The sequence below is a fragment of the Gobius niger genome, assembly GCF_951799975.1.
Source record: "Gobius niger genome assembly, chromosome: 14".
Lineage (NCBI taxonomy): Eukaryota > Metazoa > Chordata > Actinopteri > Gobiiformes > Gobiidae > Gobius > Gobius niger.
In genome coordinates this window covers 16,421,331-16,446,675 of record NC_136865.1, presented here as the reverse complement: position 1 = coordinate 16,446,675, position 25,345 = coordinate 16,421,331, and the positions used below count along the sequence as shown (strand labels likewise).

Below are 25,345 nucleotides of genomic sequence, written 5' to 3'. Positions count from 1 at the left end.
CTATTTAGGAAGAGCCAGAGCTTAAAGAGGCCAAATAGAAGTGTCCTCAATTAACCCAGCCCAGCTGACGGTATTTTTTAAACTTCCGCAGGCTTTGATGGAACTATTGGCTGCTGTTAGTACAATTAAACTCCTCACACACTCCAGGTCTGGTTAATAGATCTCATGTGGAAGCTCAGAGCTCTGGGATCTGCCTGATCCTTTGAGAGTGGGGGACAGTCGCGCAGTGGGATGACAGGCGCTGGGAGGGGGTTCTTTCCAGCCTGGCCTTTATCTCTGCTTTGGACGCTGTGGACTGGATAAGGCCTGGGGATGAGTTGGACGGAGATATTCCTGCCACATTCTTCTGCATAAAGTTCATTGTGACCAAAGTCCCTTTTCTCTCGCCCCTGTCTCCTGCTCAGCACGGCTTATCACTCTCCGGGCAGACGCAGACAGAGACTTGAATTAAGCGGGTTGGAGGGGCTGCTGCTCGGGCCCGATAACAATACAAAATGGATTTTCCTCAAACAGAGAAAAACAGCTGTCTTCATTATTTGAATGCTTCACCTTTCCCCACTGCATTAATTGGCTCTTTGATCACAGGCAGAGGTGCGGTTTGACTGATAAGGAATAGGTTATTAGTAAAGTAGCCCAGAGGAGCAGGAGGCAGGCGGCCATGGCGGGCTGCAGCCGATGAGATAAAGGTGTGGTTATGCCGGAGTTAGAGGGTGCAGGGGGGTTGATAGGACCAACTGTGTGCAGTGTGGAGCAACAGGAGCGATACAGCAGGTAATGTGCTGTGATTCAACTTGGGCTCAGTGTTGGATTTAAACAGAAATCATTTCCCCTGGACTGGAGAAGACACGCATTCAATAGAATTAACTTACGATATCATGTGGGCTACTTTTTGTGGATTCTCCTGGTCCATTTAAATACAGCCCAATCGCATTAAGGGGTGACACCACGTTGGATTAAGTCTTTTCTCATGAGCAGATCTCCATTAAAATGCCAAAGTTTGCAATAGAAAGCTTCGACTTCCATCTTGATCCCGCAGCTTAAGAAAAAGTAACTCTAATGATGTTGGTGAGCGCCAGGATTGGTAACTTTTCTTTAGTGCTGTTATTCTGAAATCAAACTATGTGACGGCAAATGTTCTCATAAGCACTGATGTGTGATAAGGCGTGTGATGTCCAAAGGGGGAACGGGGGGAGGGGGACCGAGAAGCATTACCCCATCAAGACTTTTTTTGAGAGATGGGTGGCTCCTCTTTGATGTTACTCCCAGTAAAAAAAAAAAAAAAGCTGCGTTAAATCTGATGGAATTTCCACTATAAGCCTGTTCATGCATTTCTTCACTTGTGCGGACACCGGCTGATTTGCCGCGCACTTCTCAGCGTGAGGAAAGGAATCTTCAAGAAGTCACTATCTTGTAATCCACATATACCCCCCCCTCACATCCCCTCTCGCTCCCCTCTCTCTCTCTCCCCAAGAAATAGCGCTGGAGGGGACAAGCGGGGTATTTGTGTGTTGTAAAGCGTGGTAAGAAAAGAGGAGAAGTGTTGATATTAAATTACCGAACACAAGGTTATCTGGAGCCTGCACATGGCTAAGGCTGCCCCGGGCCAAGGGTAATCTGCTAATAGCGTTCACACCCAATGACATTATTAAGGGACTGGGCCTATGTGTGTCAGGCTTCTATCTATCTCTCTCACGCCTGCACACATGGGAAAATAGCATGGGAGAAAGAGATAGGAATTTGTCGAAAAGAGAGCTAAGAATATAAGGCTGAAATATTTCCTTTTTTATATATATAACTGTGGCATTTCTGGAAAAATGCCCTGTAAATATCAAAGTTCAAACTGATTTATGATGTGGCAAAAGCAAATGACAAAGGCATCTGTGTGGAGAAAGTGTGACCCACTAAAAGACCGGGATGTAAAGAAGGTCACTTGCCTGACAGGGTTGAACAATGTCTCGGAGAGTCTCGATACAAAGTGGGTCTGTCTTGTTTCCACATGGCATTAATGGGTCAAGGAGTATGTGCAGTAAGTAATGACCTGAATGTCAGACTGGTGAGTGAACTCCTCCTTGCAAATTCTCATATAAACAGTATTTCATATGCCAGTCTTTATTTTTCTACATTATACTCTACTTGTTACAAATTTGATCCATTCCTTTCAAGTGCCAAGTGAGGTTTACACGAGCTGCTAAATTGTAACTTGGCCACATCTTCATATTCTTGAAGCCGCAAAGTTATATGATTATAGTCAAAACATATTTAAAATGATCACTTTTTACTTTGTATACTGAAGTATTTTCTACAGTATATGACTGTAGCTGTGGGAGCTGGGATTCAAACCACCAACCTCTCGATTATGGCATCCAGTAAGATTGTTATGGTGTAAATCTCTTGGCTGGGATGCCTGAAGACTCGGATGCAGTGTTTTCTCACACAAGGCGTTCGGTGAGACTGCAATGGAACTGTGTCCAACAACAGTTTACTCTGACACACTGCGGGACATCACACTCCATCAGTCACCGAGATCCCACGGTCTCCCACGCACCAGCTCTGCCCATTAGCATTTACACACTTCATGGAACTATATATAGCTAGGACTGGGACGGGTTTGTCAGCTCACAGGTTGATAATTCAGGTATAAAAAAAAAATGCAATATCTTGTGTCACAAGATTTTTGTTTGTTACAAAGTTTGTTACAAACTTGATCAATTTATTAAAAATCAATACAAGTAAGGTAGTGTTATTATTAAAAGAGTACTAAGACCAAACAAATATAAAGTCGGAGTATTTTTTACATGTAAAAGAAATCCATTTCAATGTGGAAAGTTGCAATAGTGCCATTTGTGATGTGGGAGTTACAATGCACACCATGCATACGGCCTTTGCTGCAACAAAGTAAAAAAAACATTTCACTTGCTTTAAACTGCAATTTGGATCGTCATGAGTTCGTTAGTTCACACACTCATATAAATCCAACCAGCGTGGATGCTGGTTTGTTTGAACGGATGGCTCGAAACAATCATGTGGCAGTATTCCTGAAGCACTTTCATTGTTATCCTTATTAACTGCGGGATGGCGTCTGAAAAATGTCAGGTATGCTGCAACACATATAAAGTTAATCATATAAAACATATAACATGTCTTAAAGCAGAACTAAGTAACTCAGGTGTGGTAGCATGTTACAGTTTTTTACTCATTAATTGTCTGTGAGAGTAAATACTACGCTGACAGAAAAGACAAAGGGAGATATTTCATGTATATATATTTTTTTCACTCAAACGTGGCTGTAAATACTGTTTGAGTGGCGCTAGCCCGCAGTTAGCTTTGCCTGTTAGCCTGTTCGCTTCTTCTTTGTGACTCTATTAGTGTGTATTGCGCCACCGCCTCGGTGGCAGGGAAAGTAACAATTGTGGTTTTCTGGCCAGAGACACCAGGGGGAGATGAAAGACTCCCAAATCATCTCATTAACACTTGTATTACCCCCAGAGGGACTACGAAAAGGATTTATTATGGTAAACAAGTTACTTAATGGTACATGTACATTAAGTTGCATGTATAGATTTGTCCACAAAACAAAGACGGCCTTGGATGTCTTCTTGCCTTGCCTTGATTCTGGTACCTGTGTATAGTTAGATTCTACAAAAGGGGGGTTAAAAATGTCCCCCCTCCGGTACACCAATCCCTATTCGTTCAATCTTTAAAACTAAATATTAGATAGATTCCCTTGCTTGTTGTGATTGGCTAAAATGTGGTGTGTTAGATCCAAAGCACAGCTAAAACTCCATTCTCTTTCTAAACGATTTAAAAGGAAGCCATTCCTGATTGATATTACTTTGCTATTTGTTATTTGCATTATAATATGCATTTGTCTCTTGCCAGATTCTCTACTTTTAAGGAACAAAAGAAAAGCAATTGTGACAAGTCAAATCACCCCAGCAGAGCCATACATTACTGCACTGTCCAAAATGACAAAAACTCACCTGAAGCACTCACGGAAATTTATAGCGTATTCCTGAGTGTATCAGCTCTCACCCGCGGCCGCGCTACTGCCTGCCCCCCCCCCCCACACTCACCCCCCTCGCCTGCCCAGCTGTTGTGCACCTGGATGTGGCTGCTGGCCTGGGAGCGCAGAACCATCCATCTACCGGAGGACACATGACGTATGAATCAGAGAGTGAGGGATGCATGGGATTCAGAAAGATTTGGTATTTTAGTGGGGCCAAAACTAAAACATCTGTTAATGTAGCGCACCATGCTAAGTGTCCTTTCTTTATGGCCAGCGTGAAACCACACAAGATATACAGCAGCCTAAGTCATATCAAGTTGTCAAATTTGATTCCAGTCATTTGCCTTTGAGATTTAATCATTTCCATTGGAAGAAAAACAAACTAACACTTGGTGCAGCATCTGTCATGATTGTTTTTTGTTTTTTTTGTTCCCTTGTTTTGTTGTCTTGTCTCTTGTCTAGTCCTGTGTTTTATTTTGACGTGTGTTCTGTCCTTGTGATTTTGTTTTACTTCCCCTGTGTTAATTGCCTGCCCCACCCCGATGTGATTTTGTTGACACTTTCCGTTATTAAAGGAACAGGCCACCATTCTAAGATTTGTACTTACCTGAGCTTAGACGAGTTGATAAGTACCTTTACGCGTACGTTCAGTCACGCAAAACGACCAAAGATGTTGTTAGCATTTAGCCTCCCTTCTCTCCTCTATGGGGCCAAATGGGGGTGAAGTGAAAAGCGACCAAGCTCTTCCACATTTTCCCTATTTAAATATAGTTAAGTATAGTTACGCAAAATGAAACATGTCTGTTATCTAAGCCAATAAAAAGGGGTACTATATTGTAAGGCGTAAAAACACCTTAGGAGCACTTCAGCGTCCGCACAGTAATATTTTTACTGCGACATGTTTAATGTTACTTGGATCGTGTAACTACTCACGTCTAAATAGGGGAAACGTGGAAGAGCTTGGTCGCTTCTAACTTCACCCCGTTTGGCCCCATTGAGGAGAGGAGGAGAGGCTAAATGCCAGCAACATCTTTGGTCTTTTTGCGTGACTGAGCGCGCATGCAAAGACCACACAGGTACGCATCAACTCGTCTAAGCTCAGGTAAGAACATATCTCAGTATGGAAAAACAGTGGCCTGTCCCTTTAAGCATCCCCAGTTTTTGTTGCAGCCTTTTGGGTTTTATTTTCCTCATGCCACCATTCAAACCATGACAGCATCAACTAATACTATTTGGTTGCCAAAATCAACACCAGCTAATCCAACAATGTTTTAACCTAAACTACAGCTTTTAGTGATAAATACAGGGTAGTGAGACAAGCAAAAAGTAGAAAACAATTTATCTAGTAAGAGTTGACCACAAATAAGCCATTTGTTAAATATTTCTCTAGGTCTAAGTCACTGTTTGAGGATAATTGTTTGACTTTTGTTTTAAAAGTAAAATTGACCGTCTGGGAAATAAAGAAGTAAAAACCTCAAGTAATTTATACCAGCACTCCCAAAGTCCAGAGCATTACAAATAATAGTGACTATTGGTTAAATATGGAGGCTCCCGGTGCCTCTGAGGTCCAGGGGTGTATCATAGCTCCTGTCACAGATGAAAAGAGTAACCAAATTATGAGTCAGGATACTGATGCTTCAGAATAATATTACACAAGGACAAGTAGCAATTACCTCGTCGTAAAACAATTCCTAAAAGTACAGTTTCTTTCAAAGGTTACTCAAGTAAATGTAAGTGATTTCAATCCTCCTCTGGTTAAGTCCCTGATGCGCCGTGAGCAGATTGACACAGTTCAACAGAATAATTGAAATTTAATTATAGCACAGTTACTGCACTTGAATTTCTTTCACCAGAGCTTGATGAATAAATAACATTTAATTTAATAAATTATCGAGCCATTATGAAAAGCCGTGAAGAATATAATGAAAAACATCCTATTTTCAGTGCTTTGCTTTTTCATGTGATGCAGATTGGCTGAGATGTTTTTGCTGAAATATCCACGGGATTTGAGCGATCTCCCGTGGTACATGAATTTGAATGGTGTGAGAGCAGAAAGAAGATGGATGAAGACTGTGCAGGGTTAGTTGTCGAGGGACCCGGAGAGGTTTGCAATGTTGTTGTATATCTACGTAAAATGTCTCAGATCGAAAATGGCAGCTCCCAGAAGGATTTGAATCCAGACACAAGCTGCATGCTAATAAATACGCACAGACAGGGAAAGGCATGAGCTGTATGTTAATGCATTAGGGCAAACAATATGGAGAACAGTATGGAAATAGAGCGCAGTAACAAACAATAAACTTGGCCTTTATTCAGCATTTCGTTCCAGGGAATAAACTCAAAACAGGGGAGAATGTTTGTGCAATAGATTACGCACAACTGAAAACATGTTATTTTTGGCAAATGCTAATGTAACTGTATCTGTGTTTGATTGTGGTTAATTGTGAAGCTTTACTCAAAAGATCTCATTTAACCTCTTACAACCTCTTGACAAAAATGTGATAAAAATGTGGCAAAAATGTGACATAAAAGCAACAAAAGTTTGACAAAAACGAGATAAAAATGTGGCAAAATTTTTTGGCAAAAACAAAAATGTGATAAAAAGAAAAAGTGACATAAACATGACTAAAATGTGGCAAAAAATATGACATAAAAGCAACAAAAAAGTCATAAAAACGTGACAAAAATGTGACATAAAAGCAACAAAAATGTGACAAAATATTCGACAAAAACAAAAATGTGACATAAACATGACTAAAATGTGTCAAAAACATAAAAGCAACAAAAAGTGATAAAACGTGACAAAGGCGTGACAAAAGCGTGATAAAAATGTGATAAAAAATGTGACATAAAAGCAACAAAAATGCGACAACAAAGCGATGAAAACATGATAACAAAAACAAGGAAGAGGCTTAAAAGAGTATTGTAGGTCTTAGCTTTCAAATGAGGCCTAACACCGGCCTATAGGCTGTAAGCTCCAATCAAGAAGCTTTTAGATTTGGGTAAAACTGGAGAAAATGTGCATGGTTAAGGCGAGTAAAGGGTAAATGCACAATATCTGGTGATGTAATTTTTAAAACCTGATCACTTTACCATTTGGTTACTTTTTAATACCTTTTTATATCGACTAAGAAGAAGCACCATTTTGGTCAAATGAATAAAGCACAATATCAACATGCATGAATTCCACTTCATTGCTGTGCCGCCTATTTGTAAACCACGAGCATACATCATAAAACAACTTCCTTTGTATCGCTTCTTTCCTTGTTTTTCATGTTCGACATATTTTCTGCAGCTCGGGTCCCGCTCATCTGTCAAATTTTCCCGATCAAGCTGTTCTCTTTTGTCCTGGACCATCTTGAGCTCATCAGTTCGTCTGCGGATCTCAGTTTCTCCATCACTCTGACAGACGACATCTTGCATTCACAACTCCATCCTTCATGTCGTCTCACTTAGCTAACATGTTGAATATATCCACCCTCCATCACTGCCTCCATGTAGCTCTGCGTATCTACAGCAAATGTTTGACCGAGCTGTTCCTGCGCGGCTTCTCTGTTGTGGACAGGCGTGTTTTCCTGACATGATGTATTGTCTGTGTTTAATTATAGAGATGCAGAATAAATATTTACAGATGGCCGACCCGTCTCGTACTGGCCAGACTCAAGAGATTGTGATTTATGAAGCGAGGGTACATGGAAATGGGAAAGAAAGTGTCATTGGAACAAAATATCATGACCATAGAAAGTTTGCGTTGGCTTTCACTCAAATGCTTTACAATACGTAATAAAAATGTAAACTTTTCTTCATTGTTCAGTGTGTGGGATGGTGTGATCTCATAAGGGTGTTTCACATGGCAAAGATGGCAGATAAAATACTTTCAGTCGTCATGTAGTAGTTTTACATAAACGCCTGACTAAAGCATAATATAGGACCTCTTAAGAGATTTGGTACCATTGCAACAGATGTTTTAAATCCTTTGTTTTATTTCGGCTAATATGTTAATGCTTTAAAAGACTGTAATCGCCCAAGAAAGCAAGAAACATTTATGTGCGCCCTAAGGTGCAGACAGGAGGTACAGCTGTGTTTTGCATGAGCTGCTCAGCCTCTGGGACCGAGCTATACACTAAAAACACATTAAGCATTTCACTTCTAACTCACTGGAGGCCCACAGTGTTTGTAATGCCGCTCGATTTTTTATTCCGCAGAACTAAGTGTGTGCATGTGTGGAGCTGCTGCCTCTACCATCTGGACTGGTCAGTGCGGGGCCTCTGGAGGGCACCTGGCCAGCAGCCGCTCACCTGGCTCTGCTGCGCTGTGCCAAGCTCCACAGCTGCTCTGGACAGGACGGGCCGAACGGACTGCAGGCACAGGCATTCTTACACTGCGCTATGAGCACACCAAGGAGATACTGGGCCTGTTTCTTTGCGGAAAACAGTAAAAAAAAAAAAAAAAAAAAAGTAAAAGACGGTGCTGGACTATGGTTGAGTTTGAAAAAAGTACAACAAAAAACTGGTTTATTGCAGGACTTCTCCAGGCCTACAATGAGTGAGTGAGTGAGTGAGTGAGTAAAGAAGTTTTTACAAGGCACCAACTATAGAGAACAAAACATAAATAAAACTGACAGAAAATTAGACAAAGAGTAGAATTCAGAGGAGTCCGCACCTAAAGCAGCATGTGCATCAACTAGTGGTCCTCATACCACAGTTTGAAAAACCCAATCGGGGCAAATGCACAAAATGCATGATAGCAAATAGGACAGAAAAAAATCATAAATATCACAATTAAGTTATTTCTGTTCCTGATGGAAGGACTCTTTGCAGAAGTATATTATCAGGGCTGGACATGTGCAAGTGGTTTGTAAGTTAAAAGACAAAACTATATCTAAATCAGAAACTTTGTCTGAAACAGCTGAACTGAACTATTAATCAACAACTTTTGAAATATATTGACTTCCTTCAACAAAATAAAAAACAACAACAGATACTTCCCTCATAATGAGCCTGAGTTTTGTGCCTCAGTTTTGTGCCTCAGTTTCGTGCCTCAGTCTGTGCCAGCCTATCCATTTAACATATGACGGCACTTCCTTCCTGGGGCTTGTCCTCGGCTATCAATTACACTGTCCTCTCTCCGTGAGTAGGATGCTCTTTGTCCCCGCCAGCGTCCGCACACAAACAAACACACGGGCTGGTCCTCGACGCGGAGGGACAGACACCTGCAGAGTGTTTGTCACCTCGTCTGTTGGCATCTGAGAGCGCACGGCATTGTGGGAGAGGCGACCATCTGCTGCCGGGCATGAAGGGGGCGAGCGGGCACTGAGCTTCACGCTGCTCTTTTCTGTTCAGTCTGAGCCGGCGGGGTTTGTGCAGCCCTTTGTTTCACATTTGGCTCAACTCTAAATCATAGAGGGTCAGCATACTATACAAATTGGATGAAAACTGCAATTCTGACACACAGTCCTGATATATAGCATTACGACTACAGATAAACACACAGTGGCTTGTGTTATGCATTAGGTGGAAATCATGGAAACATTTTGTTACCGAAGTTGAAGCTTTAGAAGCATGAAAAATGGGCCAGACTCAAAGCATCTGCAGAACTACATCTTTGAAGGCATAGCATCAGCAATGAACAGCTGATATACTATCTGATAGAGCTTAAAACGTACAGTAAAGTCAACTGTACGGTGAATATTGGAAGCTAGGAGGTGGCAAAGATCACCCAAAGCAATCTTCTCCAGCCTTTTGTTGGCCATTCCTTTGAAATGTGTTGCTACTGCCAATAAATTCTGCTCTGAGAAATGTCTCGTTGCCAGGGCTGCTGTGAATGTTTTAAGCAAAACCTGATATTCTTTCATTATATCTGTAGATCATTGAGTACCCTTTAAAGAGGATGACAGCTTCTCTAAGATATTTTAAAAGCAAGAGAAACAAATAAACAGTATTTTTGGATTTCTTTGAACAGCACACAAGCAGCTGTCTTTTATCGGATATGAACTTTTCGCTTGTTGATGCTGGAAATGTTTACTCCTGTTTCCCAGAGAGACGGCACATGAAGGTTTGATTGACATGGCAGCGGTAGTAAAGTTTCCTCAATTATCTTGGCAAGGCTACAATTGCGTCGCAGCAGGTCCTTGTCATTCTCCACACGAAAAATAATGCTGTCTCTTATCTACCCACGGCGCTGAGTATCAAGTCTAGTCCATTTATCAGTTTATAAAAGATATTTAGGCAATTAATTTGAAGACTATTATTCCTTACAACATGTCGAGGCAATTATTCCCATAATGATGAGTTTAAGTATGAATATTGTCATGCTCACTCTTTGCATCAGTCCCAAGACAGGAAACAGGAAGAAAGTAGTGACAGGAAGATCATCCAGTATGGAGCTCCATCACCCAACTGTTTCAGAGTCCCTCATCTCTGGAAGGCATGGTGTGAATTAACCTGCCTGACAAAAATATTGTACGGTCTGACACATTGTAGGGCAGACACAAAACAGAACCACTGTTTTTATTATGAGGGGTAGAGCAGAGTGGGACAAAGATGTTAACCTATATTCCTAAAGGACAATAATAGGCTGCTGGTGGTTGGTCCACATCACAGACAGATGTTTGTCCAGCCGAGCCTGCAGCGCCACAGGCTCTGTGTGCTCTAGAAACACCACAGAGCAGCTGCTACAGCTGCCTGGTGCTGCCTGGTGTCCCGCTACGCCTGCTGTGCCCTGTCCTCAGGTCTATTATGTGACTCTTAGACAGGTTTAGGAGGAGAGCCAACTCATCTAAGACACCTCTGTTATCTAGGCCCACCTTTCTCAAACCCCTGTGGGATTCATGGCTTTTCATATTATAATTAATTTCATCGTATTCATTTTGAGCAATTAAATCTGGATTTTATTTTTTCCAGCACTGTAAAAGATCTATTTAAAAATCCTCAGTCAGTTAAGTATTTCCAAATTCCATCTGTATAGAAACATATCTGTAACCTTTCGTCTCCAATGATCTACATTTTAAAAGTCTTGAGATTGACAAATTCCACTGTTAAGAATCACGTTGTCTAGACACATTATTTTATCATAAACATGTGGAAGATTTTCTTTATTCAGATAGATATAAAGATTAATTAGTTCTTTTGAAATTGTGTCTCTGTCTTATCTCGCTGCGTGTTGATGGTGTTTCGCACAGTGCCAAGCTTGTGTCATGGAAAGTCTTAAATTGAGGGACAAGTCTATAATGGAAACAGCTCCTTGTTCTGTGAAAAGACCTGTTCTCTTTCCACTATTTTATACAAGTGATGTTTTAATCTTTACAGTTTCACATCTTCATTATTCCCCTCTTATCACATCTGTACATTGTGATGAGGTGATAGCGCACCTGCTGTCTTTGTCATTACTTTCTCCATTAATATGCATTACTATAAGCCTTCACCTTTCGTGGGGTGACTTTTATCTGATGCAACAGTCAGAGATGTGTTTCAGCCCTCAATCTGATGCTAAGATTTCAATTATGTCCTGAATTCCAATAACATTTCATTGTTCTTGGTTTTATATTAGCTCCTCTATCTGCGTCTCTCATCAGGCGTATCTCAATGTGCTTTGCTTTAGTGCATCTCCTGTCCACAATGCTGTCTCTCAGCGGAGAATCACACTGCCCCCTAGTGGTCAATGGGAGCACAGCAGTATTGACAGCGCCTTGGTCCTCTGCCAGTGGCTCAATACCAAGATCCGTCATGCGCCACAATAGCTGTACACTCTGGCTACCACCAGCTATATTGAATAGGTGAGGTTTCATAATTCAACAATCAATGAAACTCATTTGAATAGCACAGCGAGGAGAAAAAGGGGAATCCAGTGGAAAATCATTCCTCAAAAGATGAAGATCTGCTGCCTCAGCCATGAAGAAAATGGTCAAACACATATGAAGCTGCTGCACTCAGCGTGGTGCCGGTTTGAATGATGGACTGGGAGAACAATATTACATTTTCTGTGATAGGCTACAAGATAATATTTCCAGTGTTCAAAACTCAAATCCTATGTTACATTGTTTTTTATTTGATTCAGGTAAATAAAATATGAGGATCCTCATAAACAGTTTTGTTTAGGGATGTGATTTTAGCACAATGGGGAAAACCTGCATATCATTTAGTGTGTGAGCATGTGAATAATCCTTAAAGATATGTTATGCCGTTTTTCAAATGACACAATGACGTAGACTAAATAGCTCTAACAGAGTGTGCTCCGCAACAAAGCGCTGCTGTAATGAAGCTGAGGTGGCTCTCCTTCATACATCATGTGGAGTCAATTTGCCAACATCACTCTTTACCTGGGAGCATGTTAAATGAGGATTTATGCTCCTGTTTCTTTATTATCTTGTACTTTTTTACACCCCACGAGGTAGCCACAGCCATCCGAGACACACAGTTCTACCAAAGGCAATATCCCCTCTCAGAGATTAAATCAGAGCAAGAGATGGCTCATTAACATGAGCGTGTCCGGAATATACAAGCACCTTCAGACGAAGACCATCAGTGTTCTGTTCCCATTGGTTTGCCGACTCCTTTGGGGCTCCCATCTCATCTTTTCAGCAGCTGTCAATCAAACATGCTTTTGAGGATGATTTTCTATTGTTCTGTGAAAAGAAGTCATAAGAGACTTACGTTTAGTGCATAGGTGTCAAACAAGCGGCCCGCGGGCCAAATCCGGCCCGTAAAATGACTTAATCCGGCCCCTAGCCAAGTAAAAGTAAGTCTCTAGCCTATTCCTATGCGGTGTTATGTTTATTAAGGAAATAACCGTGTATGTCCAGCAGAGGGCACTGACATAATAAGAGATAGGATATAAAGAACACATTATAGCCACGTGGTAAATGGTCAGTCTGCCCCAGGGCAGCTGTGGCTACAATAGCAGCAAAGTATGGAGTGAATGAATAATGAGTACGGTTGTGACACAGGTTTGTTAAGTGTAAGCCGTTACTATTATACATTACAGTCCTGTCGGGCTTTTGACCAAATCAGCACTTTTTAAAATCACAGCTCATTATAATTAATTTAATGGGAAAAAAAATGTCAATAGTATTTTCCTGGTTGCATTATATGCGGCCCGAGACTCGCCGAGGAAGTTGGATTTCGGCCCGTAACCCAAATGAGTTTGACACCCCTGGTTTAGTGAGATGGAATATCCTGTGCACTCGTGGTTGTGACTACAGGTTTGGTTTAATAGAAAAGTAATAGCTACCATGAGGATATTGACTTGCAAGGATGTTTTTGTTGATTTTACTTGCTTTTCACATATGTATTTGTGGATTCATGAAGAATCCACAAAATCAACAAAGTACAAGTTTCTTACGTGCCACACGGTAATTATTATTCAATAGACCTTTCATTCTGGCCAATTGTACATGTTTTTAGTGGTAGTGGAAACCGGAGTACCCGGAGGAAACCTACGCAGGCACAGGGAGAACATGCAAACTCCACACAGGAAGGCCCCGTCTGGGCTGGGAATTGGACCCAAGTCCTACTTGCTGTGAAGCACAAGAGCTAACCGCTACGCCACCGTGCCGCCCGCATTAAGTGCTACAAAAGTTGATCTTGGGAGTCACTGAGGCCTGTGGACAGAGGTCTAGTGCCTCAGAAAATGTCACTGTGAAGACTGAAGACCACCGTCCACTTCCAACACTGCTCTCACAACACAGTCTTTCTCGTCCATTGTCATTGCCTTTTCCCTTTAAGTGCACTTTCGCCCACACCACTTGGAAATTGATTGAAACAAAATGTCACAATTATGCCCTGTAGCTCGCCGCTTCAATTATTCATCAATTAGGGACCAAGCCATTTTTTTCCTCCGCTTCGAGCTGATTTTTCATTCAGTTCGCTCGAGATGTATGGCTCCCCTGCTGTTAACCAGTCCAAAGTCATTAGTTTCTGGGTTTGCAATTAAACCTGATGCATTATGCATGAGGCTTCGACTCAGTAGACACGAGCAGCAGCCGCGGCCGCAGCAGATCTGAACGAACTCAAGCTCCAGAGGCATGGACGGGAAATTAATTTGGTCGAAATGAAGTTCTCTCTCCACTTGTTCTCTGAGCTGTGTGACAGGCTGAACAGATGCCTCTAGAAGATATGGAGGAAGCTGGAGATGGGACAGGTAGAACCCCTGCAAAGCCACAACAATCCCATCTACATTGTAGGTCAATTCAACAAGACTTTGATTCTCAAACTGTGACTGGTCACTTGGCCTTCTTCGGGTGGTACCCAGGGAAGCTATCTGCAATTTGATATGGTTTCATCTTCATTTGAGAAAACTTTATTCAGGCTTTAGTAATACATTCAAGTTGGTTTAGACATGGTTTACCCGCATTTTAGACATAACTTAGCCCAAATGTAGGTCTGTTTTGAGTTTTTGGAAATTTGGTTCAGTCCTGATTTGATCTTGATCTAGGCCTGGTGAAACTTTGAAGATAAAAAGATTATTTATTCAATTTTATTAACCAGTGGTTTTGAGAACCACTGGTAAGTATGGTTTACATGTTTTCTTGCTTGTTTTGACCACACACAGCCACATGTGCCCCCATGAGCTTCATGTTATGCACTTGACCTTTGCTGATGCGATCTATAGTGAAACCTATAGGGCTGTCAAAGTTAAAGCTTTAACTCATAATTAATAAAAAATAATAATAATAATACAGCATTAATCATGGGTTAATCGCAAATTAATCTCATTGTAGGAGCCTAAAGTTTCCCCGACCACCAAGGTCATGCTGGTCAGGTTGACACACAGTGGCAGCTCAGGACTGAAACCTGAACATTATTTCGTTGTACGCTTGTACAATGACAATAAAGCACTTACTTGCTTACTAAATTCTATTTTTGTTTCTGTCAATTTGTCTTTTTGGTTCTGAATAGTTTGGTAATTTAATTAGAGTTTTTGGTTAATGGTTGTTTTGGCCAAATTTACTTTCAAATTATTATTATTAAGTAATCGTAACTTCTAATGTTGTATTTGGTAGTAATGGCTATATTATGACGCTCACACTGTGGTGCGTCATGGGGAGTACAGCTCAAAGAATGGAGCCAAACTGTTCTTTGATCTCTGCTACCCCTTGTTTGTCATCCCATGTCTTTTTCACTCAGTAAAGAGTTTTGTACTTCTGTACTTCTGGTCTACACGGATATTATTATTGACATGGTATGGGATTAATATTTTGGACATGCTAAGGGTGCAGTGAGTCACGCTGGCTTCATCTAACTTTAGAACCTACACTCATCGTTTATTTTTGATCAATCAAGTCAGAGCACTTAAGCACATTGCGAATGGTAAGCAGTTGGGCTTTTCACACTTTCATCAAACAATTAATATAATAATTACATGTGATAAATTGTGATGAATCACATTTCCAAAGTGTGATTAATCTGACTAAAAATCACAATCACTGCACTAGTGATATCATTAATAATTTTGGAACTTGCCACTAATGAATATCATCGTAAAGCTTCCCATGTAATGTTCAAAGACAACTGTATGTTTACTGTATTTAATAGTGTTTTATGCTGTAACCACACCATAGTAGGCATGTGCTCCTGTGTTAAAGCACTTATATGAGCAGAGAAGTGCACGCACTGGAACAGTCAATGACCTCTTCATCTTCATCACCTAAAACAAAAATATCACAAAATCATCACCTTCTTCAGTCTCACTTTTACAAGTAAAACCATAAGTTCCACAGTGGGTCGACTGCACAAACCTTCCTGAGATTGACAAAATGCACACACTCCAGCCAGGTGGTGAGGATGGGTTCGAGACATCGGGCACAGTAACTGCTTTTTGCTAGTAAGGTGATGAGGTTTGGGTAGTATGGAAGTGTCTTATGAACAAGAGAGGACTTATTTCTGTCCTGATGTAGAACAAACCTGGCAACCAGCTCCTGTGAACCATCAAGAGCACAAGTGAAGTGACCAGTTAAGACCTTATAGGTCAGATGGTTAAAGAGTATACCTTTAAAGAAAGCAACTCTAGTCCCACAGCTGAGGGCACTGGGTGGCACTGAACAAACTTGTTTCCTTCACAGTAGAGTTCCTTTAGATGAAGTTGGTGAAACTAAAGACAACATTGGTTTAAAACAATGGTATACCAATGAATGACGTCATAATAGGAATAGTGTGAAGACCTACCTCTGCAGGGAACATAGACAACTTATTTCCAGCCACATCCAGAGCATGCAGTTTGGTCAGTGCTTCAATTCCCTGGAATTATAGCGCCAAAATGAACAACATAGTTTGTTGTACAAACATATAGCAGGAGCGATTGTCTGTGTAAACTACCTCTGGTAGGCAGTTGAGTTGGTTCCTGGCCAAATATATCTTGGTTAGTAGTTGACATCGGTAGATCTCTTGTGGCAGGGAAGACAAACAATTGTCTGTGAAGTTGACCTCTAAGAGTTCAGTGAGATGACCAAACTCTGCAGGGATGACTTCAAGTTTGTTGTGAGCCAAACTGAGGTACTGGAGCTTTGTTAAACTTCAAGCAATAAAGAACACTTTTATGCTAAAGCACATACTCTTAACCATATATACAGATCTAGGTGTGGCCAACAAACCTTTTGATATCCGCAGGAAGCCTTTGGATATGGTTGTGGTTCAGATTGAGTACACAAAGGTTTTTCAAGGAACCTTGAAACAAGAGATGTGGAAACACAATACTTTTTCACAAAAAAACCTGGACTGAACTTAAATCAGTTTAACTCACCTATCACCTCAGAGGGGACAGCACTGATGTCGTTGCTGTACAAATAGAGCTTCTTCAAACGCGCCAGATGGCCTATCACTGCAGGGAACTCCTTAAAGGTATTGTTTCCTAAGTTTAGCTCAGACAGCTAACAGAACGAGAAAAGTGAGAGTTATTCAATCACAAACCTATGTCTTGTAGAAAACATGCGAAATAGTATATTTTGTAAGTCCTCTAGACCGCAAAGAGGTACACGCACGTGTGAAAGCAGGAGCAGCTCAACAGGCAAAGTGTAGATGTGGTTGTTGTTCAGCAGCAAAACAGAAAGCTGTGGTAACATGGAAATATCCTTCGGCACCTCCTTTAGGTTTTTTGAGCTCATTTTTAAAGACGTTGCTTTTGCGTAAAAGGCTCTGACCACATACTCAGCCATCATCACCACCGTGTGCGGCCTGATGTCTGTCCCGGCGCTGAAGTTTCTATGGAAACAGACGCATCTTTTGAAAGGCAAGAGCGCCCTCATCTGAGGAGAGAGGCGCATTGCCATTCAAAATAGGTCTCGATTTTAATGCACGTTCAAATAGCAGTACATTTTGCGCACGTAACGCAGATTGTTGGATGTGTTCCCTGTGTTAGAGTCTGATACATGCTATCGTGTTGCTATGCCTTTGGTTCTGCAAATAAATAAAAACTGAACATTACAGGTTCACAAACAGTTTAATACACTGGCATTAAACATTACATGGTTGTAGTTGTTTATTTAGCAGTCAAAATGATTAAGTGTGGACTGTGACACTTGATTAAAATGAAACATCATAGTTGAGTATTTGCCACTGATGTCCATTACGTGCTATCAGGCAGATCAACCATATTTCCTCACTGACATGCATTCATATTACACTAGTGAACTGAGGAGCCCATTAAGAGAAAGCAGAGTCAGGGTGAAGAAAGTCGTGGTTTCTTCTCCTCATTAGTAACCAATGTGATTTTCTGTTACAAATAACACTGTCAACGTGTGCCACAAGTGGATTTTCAGTGCCCGTCCTTTGCTGGAGAAGACTGTGTCTTTTAAGCCAAGATACAGTATTACATTCGCTCAGGTGTCCTCAACGGGTTCCTTCAGCCTCTCCACAGAATTATAGTGCTCACCCAGTCCATAGGCATGACGCATGTAGCTGGAAAAATACAATGCAGCAAATAAAGAGTTATATATATATCATACATAAATATACACAGATGTGTATGTATGTACATTTACAAGAGGACTTACACAAGGGTTATACGTTCATCCTTGTACTCTTCTCCAATGTTTATAGCTGCAGAATCTGCCTGGACAACTTCTATTGGTAACTGAAGGACATGGGTGAGAGCCCGTAGCTGGAAAGATAAAACAGCGTTGATTTCTTCCTTTTTGTGACTCCTGTGGCAAGTATGTGTGAGTAGAACATGACAGCAATACCTCTAGCTGACCTCCCCAAGCAGCAGTATGCTCTACATCACTGCAGTATTTTTCAAACTCATCTGAAAGAATAAAATATTTTATGCAAAGTCAAGAAAACTTAAGAGGGTAGTAGATGTTATGACTGTATTCTTTACAAATATAAACCGTGTGTCATAATACCTGTTGTGTACAAATCACCAGTGTCGGTGTTGGTGAGAAAAGGCAGAAAGTCCTCTGCATGACTTCTCATGTGCTCAGCAGTGCGACAACGCAGTTCCTTTACATTCATAACACCCCCAGACTGCATGGGAAAAAAACCCAATTCAACATTTATTGTGTTTACTACTATGAATGATTGGTTCAAACATGTACCAGTGATCTCTGTGCCAGTTGATCTTCAATGGCGCGGTACATGCAGTGGCCATCAGATGATATCTCTTTGATTTGTAGCTGCTGCTGAGATAGTTTCTGTGCAAGCTTTAAACCTTCCTGGTGTCGTGCTCCCAGCAGGTTCTCCACCTCTGCTTCTGCAATTCGGCACTCTCTTTCCTTCTCTTGGACAGCCTTCTTATCCTGAAAAGAGAAAGAAAGGTTTAGCTGATTATTATGCAATAGACTGTAGCAGATTTGTAGTGTAATGATCTCATGTTTATGTTCTCGTTTGTTCAAGTTAATTTACCCTGTGTTGTGGTTAACACTCTGGTTGTCATGATCTGGTTGTCATGACAACGCGAGGCAGCGTTGCTGGGGAGTGACAGTTAAGTGACAGTTGAGGACAGGAGAGACATTTTTGGGGACTAAGAAGGTGTGTGTTGCTTTTGGCGTGGGTCACGGCCTACAGTGGCCCTTTTTGTTCTGTTGCCACTATTAAATAGTCAAGAAATACTACGGAGTCGTTTTTCACCGGATTGCTACACTGGTGTCAGAAGTATCGAGCCAACCTCCGTGTTACGTCTGGCAACTCCACTCAAAGATGTTTTCAACGGCTCATTCAAAGATTAAACAAGAGCAAGACGGTGATGATCTTCCAGATCGGTGGGACATAACTACTCCATTTTCGGCAACAGAGCACAGAGAACGGGTGAGAGACATGGCCAAACAGCTCGCAGCAGAAGCCGGTCTGAGTAACCCGCGCAGCGCTGTACGAGAAGCCACCGTGAGCGCGCAGAATGGGCAGGTCCCCAGGGGTGTGAAGTCTGACATCACCCCTCATGTTGAATTTTCTCCAGCTCGGGCTATAAAAACCCCAAGATATGACGGTAAAGCGGACTGGGAAGCTTTTCACGCACAGTTTGAACTGTTAGCCCAGGCAGCAAGATGGTCTACAGAAGAAAAAGCCCTCCAACTGGCTATGTGTCTCACTGGGGATGCGCTCTCTAGTCTCCTGCTACTGAGCCCCGAAGACAGGCGCGACTATGGAGCTTTAGTCGGCGCTTTAAAGAGGAGGTTCGGGCCCTGCTACACATCCAGTGTACTCCGCTCAGAACTGTGCAGTCGCCACCGCCGCCCGGGTGAACAGCTGAGAGCGCTCGCAAATGACATTGAGGGGCTGGTTCATCGCACCTATTCACACATGCCTCCTGCTATACAGTCGGAGCTGGCCCGAGACCACTTTCTGCAGGCTCTGTCACCCTCTGATCTCCGCATACAGACACTCCTGTCTCACCCTAAATCTCTACAAGAAGCGCTGGACCTGGCCACTGAGAGGGAACTGCTGAGCGCCCCTATGGTGAAGGAGCCCGTGCAAGTAAATATGGCAAATGTTTCTGACCTCAGCACACCAGAAACCTCCGAACTGGGTGAGCTTATTCAACTGGTGCGTGCAACCACATTAGAGAGGAGGCCGAGACCCAGGCCACGGCGTCAGCTGATCTGTTGGAACTGCGGATTGCCTGGACACATGGCCCGTGACTGCCCCGGACCAACACAGGGAAACGACCCGGGCACCGCATAATCGGGACATTGCGGGGCCCCGTGACACTGTCCCGACCTGGAAATGTTGTGGTAGTGGGCCGAACTGTGACTGGGGATTGCTGGTATGTGCCAATAACAGTGGGAAAGGTGAACTGCTCCGCACTGGTGGATACAGGCTCTTCAGCCACTCTTCTGAGGCCAGATGTATTGGACTGTACATCTGTTGTTGTGCCTACTTCTGTTCAGCTACAAACTGTGACTGGTGAGAGGGCTCCCATGGTCGGGGAGACTACAGTAACCCTGGGAGTGGGAAAGAACTCAGTTTATTGTCCGGTGTGGGTCGTGGATTTGGAGGATTGTATACTCGGCCTAGACACTTTGAGAGCTTTGGATTGTGTTATCGACACCAAAAGGGGCACCCTAACCTTCCCGGACAAACACACCGTCCAGATGCACAAACAGCTGTCTAGAAAGAGTTGCCCTGTATCCCAAACTGACACTGTGCCCACATTAGAGCCTCATTTTGACCAGAAAGGAGCGCTGGAGGTTGTGAGAGCAGTATGGGATAAGAACTGTGATGGATTGGATGAGTTGGAACGGGGCCAACTTTGGCAACTGCTGCAAGAATTTAAAGACAGCTTCTCCATATCGGAGGACGATATGGGCCAGACAAATCTCATCCAACACAACATTGACACAGGAGCTGCTTCTCCGATCCGGATGAGACCACGGCGGCTTCCCCTGGCAAGACAAGTGGCTGCAGATAAGGCCTTGCAAGAAATGGAAAAGGAAGGACTCATTGAGCCCTCAACAAGCCCTTGGGCCGCCCCAGTTGTAATGGTTCCCAAAAAGCAAAAGACTGATTGGCGCTTCTATGTGGACTATAGGCCCCTCAATAATGTGACCAAGAAGGATCCTTACCCACTACCACGCATCGATGAAGCCCTGGACTCCGTGGCAGGGTCGAAGTGGTTCTCGTCATTAGACCTACGGAGCGGTTACTGGCAAGTCCCCCTTGCTCCAGAGGACCGACCAAAGACAGCTTTTACCACCCCTAAGGGGCTGTGGCAGTTCAAAGTTCTTCCTTTTGGTCTATGCAATGCCCCTGCGACTTTTGAGAGACTAATGGACAAGGTGCTGGCTGATGTTCCCCGCCAGGAGTGCGTTGTTTATCTGGACGACATCCTGGTGCATGGCGAGACCTTCTCATCTGCGTCGTTGGCACTCAGACGTGTCCTGGAGCGGGTTAGGGCAGCTGGACTTAAACTCCACCCCCAGAAATGCTGCTTCATGAGGCGCGAGGTCTCTTTCCTGGGCCACAGGATTGGAGAGGGAGGAGTGAGCACTATGGAGGACAAGGTGCAAACTGTCAAAGACTGGCCTGTTCCTACATGCGTCTCTGACTTGAAGAGCTTCCTCGGCCTGGCCTCATATTATCGGCGATTTGTGAAGGGCTTCTCCTGCATTGCGGCACCCCTTTTCCACCTTCTTAAAAAGGGGGAGATGTTTGTGTGGTCGGAGGAGTGCAGTGCTGCATTTGAAAAGCTACAGAACGCCCTGGTGAATGCCCCTATTCTCTCACCACCTGACCCTAACCTTCCCTTCATCCTTGACACTGATGCCAGCGGTGCTGGCTCTGGTGCTGTGCTTTCCCAGCTCACTGCCGAGGGGGAGAGAGTGGTGGCGTATTACAGCAGGACACTTAACAAGGCAGAAAAACGCTACTGTGTCACCAGACGGGAGCTTTTGGCTGTAGTGAGCGCTATACGCCATTTCAAGTACTACCTGGGGGGCCTCCATTTCACCGTCAGAACGGACCACGCAGCCCTACAATGGCTCATGTCTTTTAAGGAACCGGAGGGCCAGCTGGCACGCTGGATTGAGGAGCTACAGGCCTACGACTTCACTGTGGTGCACAGACCAGGAGTGCGCCATGGCAACGCAGATGCTCTCTCTCGTCGGCCGTGCTATCCGAGCGACTGCCGCTACTGTACAAGGAAGGAGGCCCAGGAGAGCATGGAGCTAGAGTCAACAGTCAGGTGTGCAACTGTCGACTTTGGTGAACCAGCCTACAATGAACTAGTGGGAGTTGATGCTGCTGAGTGGGTCCGTCAACAGGAACAGGACTGCGAAATTAGTCCTGTGGTCACATGGCTGACCGACCAACGGCGACCTAATTGGGATGAAATTGCTGCCCTTCCCCGAGCTACTAAAGGACTCTGGTCGATGTGGGAGGCCTTACGCTTAATTGACGGGGTGTTGCAAAGGGGTTGGAAAGACCCAAGAACAGGGGAAGTGAGGTGGCAGATTGTTGTGCCTAGGGCCTTACGGGAGACTGTCCTCACTGGCTGTCATGGAGCTACAGGCGCTGGCCACTTTGGGATCACTAAAACACTTCTCCGACTGCGGCAAGGATTCTATTGGGGCCAACAGAGGAGAGATGTTGAAGACTACTGTCGTCGATGTGACCGTTGCACATCCCACAAGGGACCCACTGACAGATCCAGGGCTCTTCTCCAACAGTTTCAAGCCGGCTGTCCCATGGAAAGGATCGGAATCGACATTCTCGGTCCGTTTCCTCAAACAGAAAAAGGCAACCGGTATGTTCTCGCCGCTATGGATTATTTTACAAAGTGGCCGGAAGCATACAGCCTTCCGGATCAAGAAGCAGAGACTGTAGTGAATGCATTGGTGGAGGGATTTTTTAGTCGGTTTGGGGTCCCAGAGGTAATACACACGGACCAAGGCCGCAATTTTGAGTCTCGCGTTTTTGCAGCTATGTGTACAAAGCTAGGCTCCCACAAGACCCGCACCACCCCTCTACATCCTCAAAGCGATGGGCTGGTCGAAAGATTTAATCGGACCCTGGCCCAGCAGCTGGCTATGGTCACAGCCAAGCACCAACGGGACTGGGACACACATTTGCCCTTTGTGCTCATGGCTTATCGCTCAGCTACTCAGGATTCCACCAACTGTTCCCCTGCTCTCCTTATGCTGGGGCGGGAAATCAGGACGCCTGCAGAGATGATGATGGGACGACCGCCCGACGTGCCTGCTACTCCACCCGGACCGGAGTATGCAAAAAGACTTCAGGACCGACTAGACTCTGCTCATGAATTTGCTAGGAAGCAACTTCAGAATGCAGCAGTACGACAGAAGAGGAACTATGATGTGCATTCCAAGGGACGCCACTTTGCAGTGGGTGAGCAGGTATGGGTCTATAGCCCGCAGAGGAAGAAAGGCAGGTGCCCTAAACTGGACAGTAACTGGATTGGACCCTGCACTATTCTAGAGAGACTTGGAGAGGTTGTGTACAGGGTTCAGTTACCACCTAGAGGTCGCAAGGTGGCACTACACCGTGACAGACTGGCTCCTTACAACGGTGTGAGTGTTCCACCAGGACAGGATCTCCCAAGAGACACTGATGTTGCCCCACCTGTTGTAGACCCCTCTAATTCACCCAATGGAGCTGTTGTTCCCTTGCCTTCTCCACCCCAGCGTCCGAGAAGGGCTCGTCGACCCCCCACATACCTGGGTGACTTTTATGTGCCCCTCGTGGGCGAGGAACTTTGATAAGGGGGGGTAGTGTAATGATCTCATGTTTATGTTCTCGTTTGTTCAAGTTAATTTACCCTGTGTTGTGGTTAACACTCTGGTTGTCATGATCTGGTTGTCATGACAACGCGAGGCAGCGTTGCTGGGGAGTGACAGTTAAGTGACAGTTGAGGACAGGAGAGACATTTTTGGGGACTAAGAAGGTGTGTGTTGCTTTTGGCGTGGGTCACGGCCTACAGTGGCCCTTTTTGTTCTGTTGCCACTATTAAATAGTCAAGAAATACTACGGAGTCGTTTTTCACCGGATTGCTACAGTATCGTAGTTTCCATGAATGTTGCATCTCACAGGAAACACATGACTCACTCGTCTCTTCTGCGCTTTGGTTACACGAGGTTGTTTGGAGTCTTGTTCGGGTTCACTGTGCACTGTCAAAGCCTCAACACCACTTATAACCTGTTCCACCTAATACAAAAAAAAATGTTTGTTTTAATACATAGAACACTTTAAATAAGAATGCCGCTGAAAGAATAATTACCCTTATGTCGGGAGAACACTTGGGCTGCTTGAGCTCCTCTTCATGTTTCTGGTTCAAATCAGACTCCAATTTTGCAATTTCTTCAGTCAGCTGCTTTCTTCGTTTCTTGTCATTTTTTGGGACAGCATTTTTCATGCTCTGTATCTTTGCTTTAATACATAAAAAAAAAGGTAAAGTCATATTCCTGCTATCTTCCTATTTTTGTTGTTTTCCCTCTCGTAAATTAATGCATTCTATAAGTATTATTCCTACTGACTAGTGTTTGATAGAGGTTATAGCCTCTGTGCAAAAGACAATGATCACAGACACCTCGTATGAAACATCACATGAGGACACACTTATCACTGGTTTTGTGCCTACCTTGCAAATCTTTCTTTTCTTTGCGATGCTGTTTTGCCAGAAGCTCCTCTGGAGTCTCTACTGTCAGCTCTTCCATGACTAAAACTGCTATTTCCGATCTTAGCGATCAAAATTAGTGTCATTCATATTGGCAGCCCAAACTGTTACGTAGAGTAAATGTAGTAGTATGTTTTATTTACCCTGTAGCGCTCTACAGGATAAATACAACTGATGTTATCACTAAAAACGTGCCGTAATGGCCTCATCCGGAAATGCTGACCGGAAACAGATTCGTTTGATTGTGTCTAGCGGTAAAACAGAGGGAGAGCTATACTGACACCTGCTGGTAATAAAAAGGAACCACGTATCAATCAATCAATCAATCAATAAATCGGATAAAGGGGTTGGTGGTTGGAACTGATCAGATTGACTGTGTTATTTATTAACATTTTTGTGCGGTAAGGAGTAAATTACTTGGCCTCTAATATCATTCCGCAAGAGAGAGAGAGAGAGAGAGAGAGAGAGAGGGAGAGAGAGAGAGAGAGGGAGAGAGAGAGGGAGGGAGAGAGAGAGAGAGAGAGAGAGAGAGAGAGAGAGAGGGAGAGAGAGGGAGAGAGAGAGAGAGAGAGAGAGAGGGAGAGGGAGAGAGGAGGGAGAGAGAGAGAGAGAGAGAGAGGGAGAGGAGAGAGGATGAGAGAGAGAGAGAGAGAGAGAGAGAGAGAGAGAGAGGGAGAGAGAGAGAGAGAGAGAGAGGGAGAGGGAGAGAGGAGGGAGAGAGAGAGAGAGAGAGAGCGAGGGAGAGAGAGAGAGAGAGAGAGAGAGAGAGAGAGAGGGAGAGAG

The 25,345-nt window shown here is 43.6% G+C and overlaps 2 protein-coding genes across 2 annotated transcripts; both read right to left on the bottom strand.

Annotated features, from left to right (window-relative positions):
• Positions 1–15,541: 15,541 nt before the first annotated feature.
• On the bottom strand, positions 15,542–17,172 carry lrrc69 (leucine rich repeat containing 69; the record flags this gene model as incomplete). Its single annotated transcript, XM_079570389.1, has 8 exons — positions 16,980–17,172; positions 16,742–16,868; positions 16,593–16,665; positions 16,318–16,513; positions 16,168–16,239; positions 15,992–16,093; positions 15,741–15,920; positions 15,542–15,649 (listed from the first exon to the last, which is right to left on the bottom strand). Exons 1-8 carry the CDS (start codon positions 17,154–17,156, stop codon positions 15,542–15,544), a joined length of 1,035 nt encoding a protein of 344 aa, XP_079426515.1. The 5' UTR covers positions 17,157–17,172.
• A 522-nt stretch (positions 17,173–17,694) lies between these two features.
• On the bottom strand, positions 17,695–24,790 carry otud6b (OTU deubiquitinase 6B). The gene is made up of 8 exons (XM_079571566.1): positions 24,527–24,790; positions 24,167–24,315; positions 23,995–24,093; positions 18,534–18,734; positions 18,342–18,462; positions 18,180–18,241; positions 17,991–18,097; positions 17,695–17,895 (listed from the first exon to the last, which is right to left on the bottom strand). Exons 1-8 carry the CDS (start codon positions 24,600–24,602, stop codon positions 17,817–17,819), a joined length of 894 nt encoding a protein of 297 aa, XP_079427692.1. The 5' UTR covers positions 24,603–24,790; the 3' UTR covers positions 17,695–17,816.
• Positions 24,791–25,345: the final 555 nt, after the last annotated feature.

Coding starts and splice junctions, on each gene's coding strand:
- otud6b (XM_079571566.1), bottom strand. CDS start 24,602: ATGGAAGAGCTGACAGTAGAGACTCCAGAGGAGCTTCTGGCAAAACAG. Junction 24,316..24,526: donor AGAAAAGAAAGATTTGCAAG/GTAGGCACAAAA, acceptor TATGTATTAAAG/CAAAGATACAGAGCATGAAA. Junction 18,463..18,533: donor AACTGGCACAGAGATCACTG/GTACATGTTTGA, acceptor TTTCCCATGCAG/TCTGGGGGTGTTATGAATGT.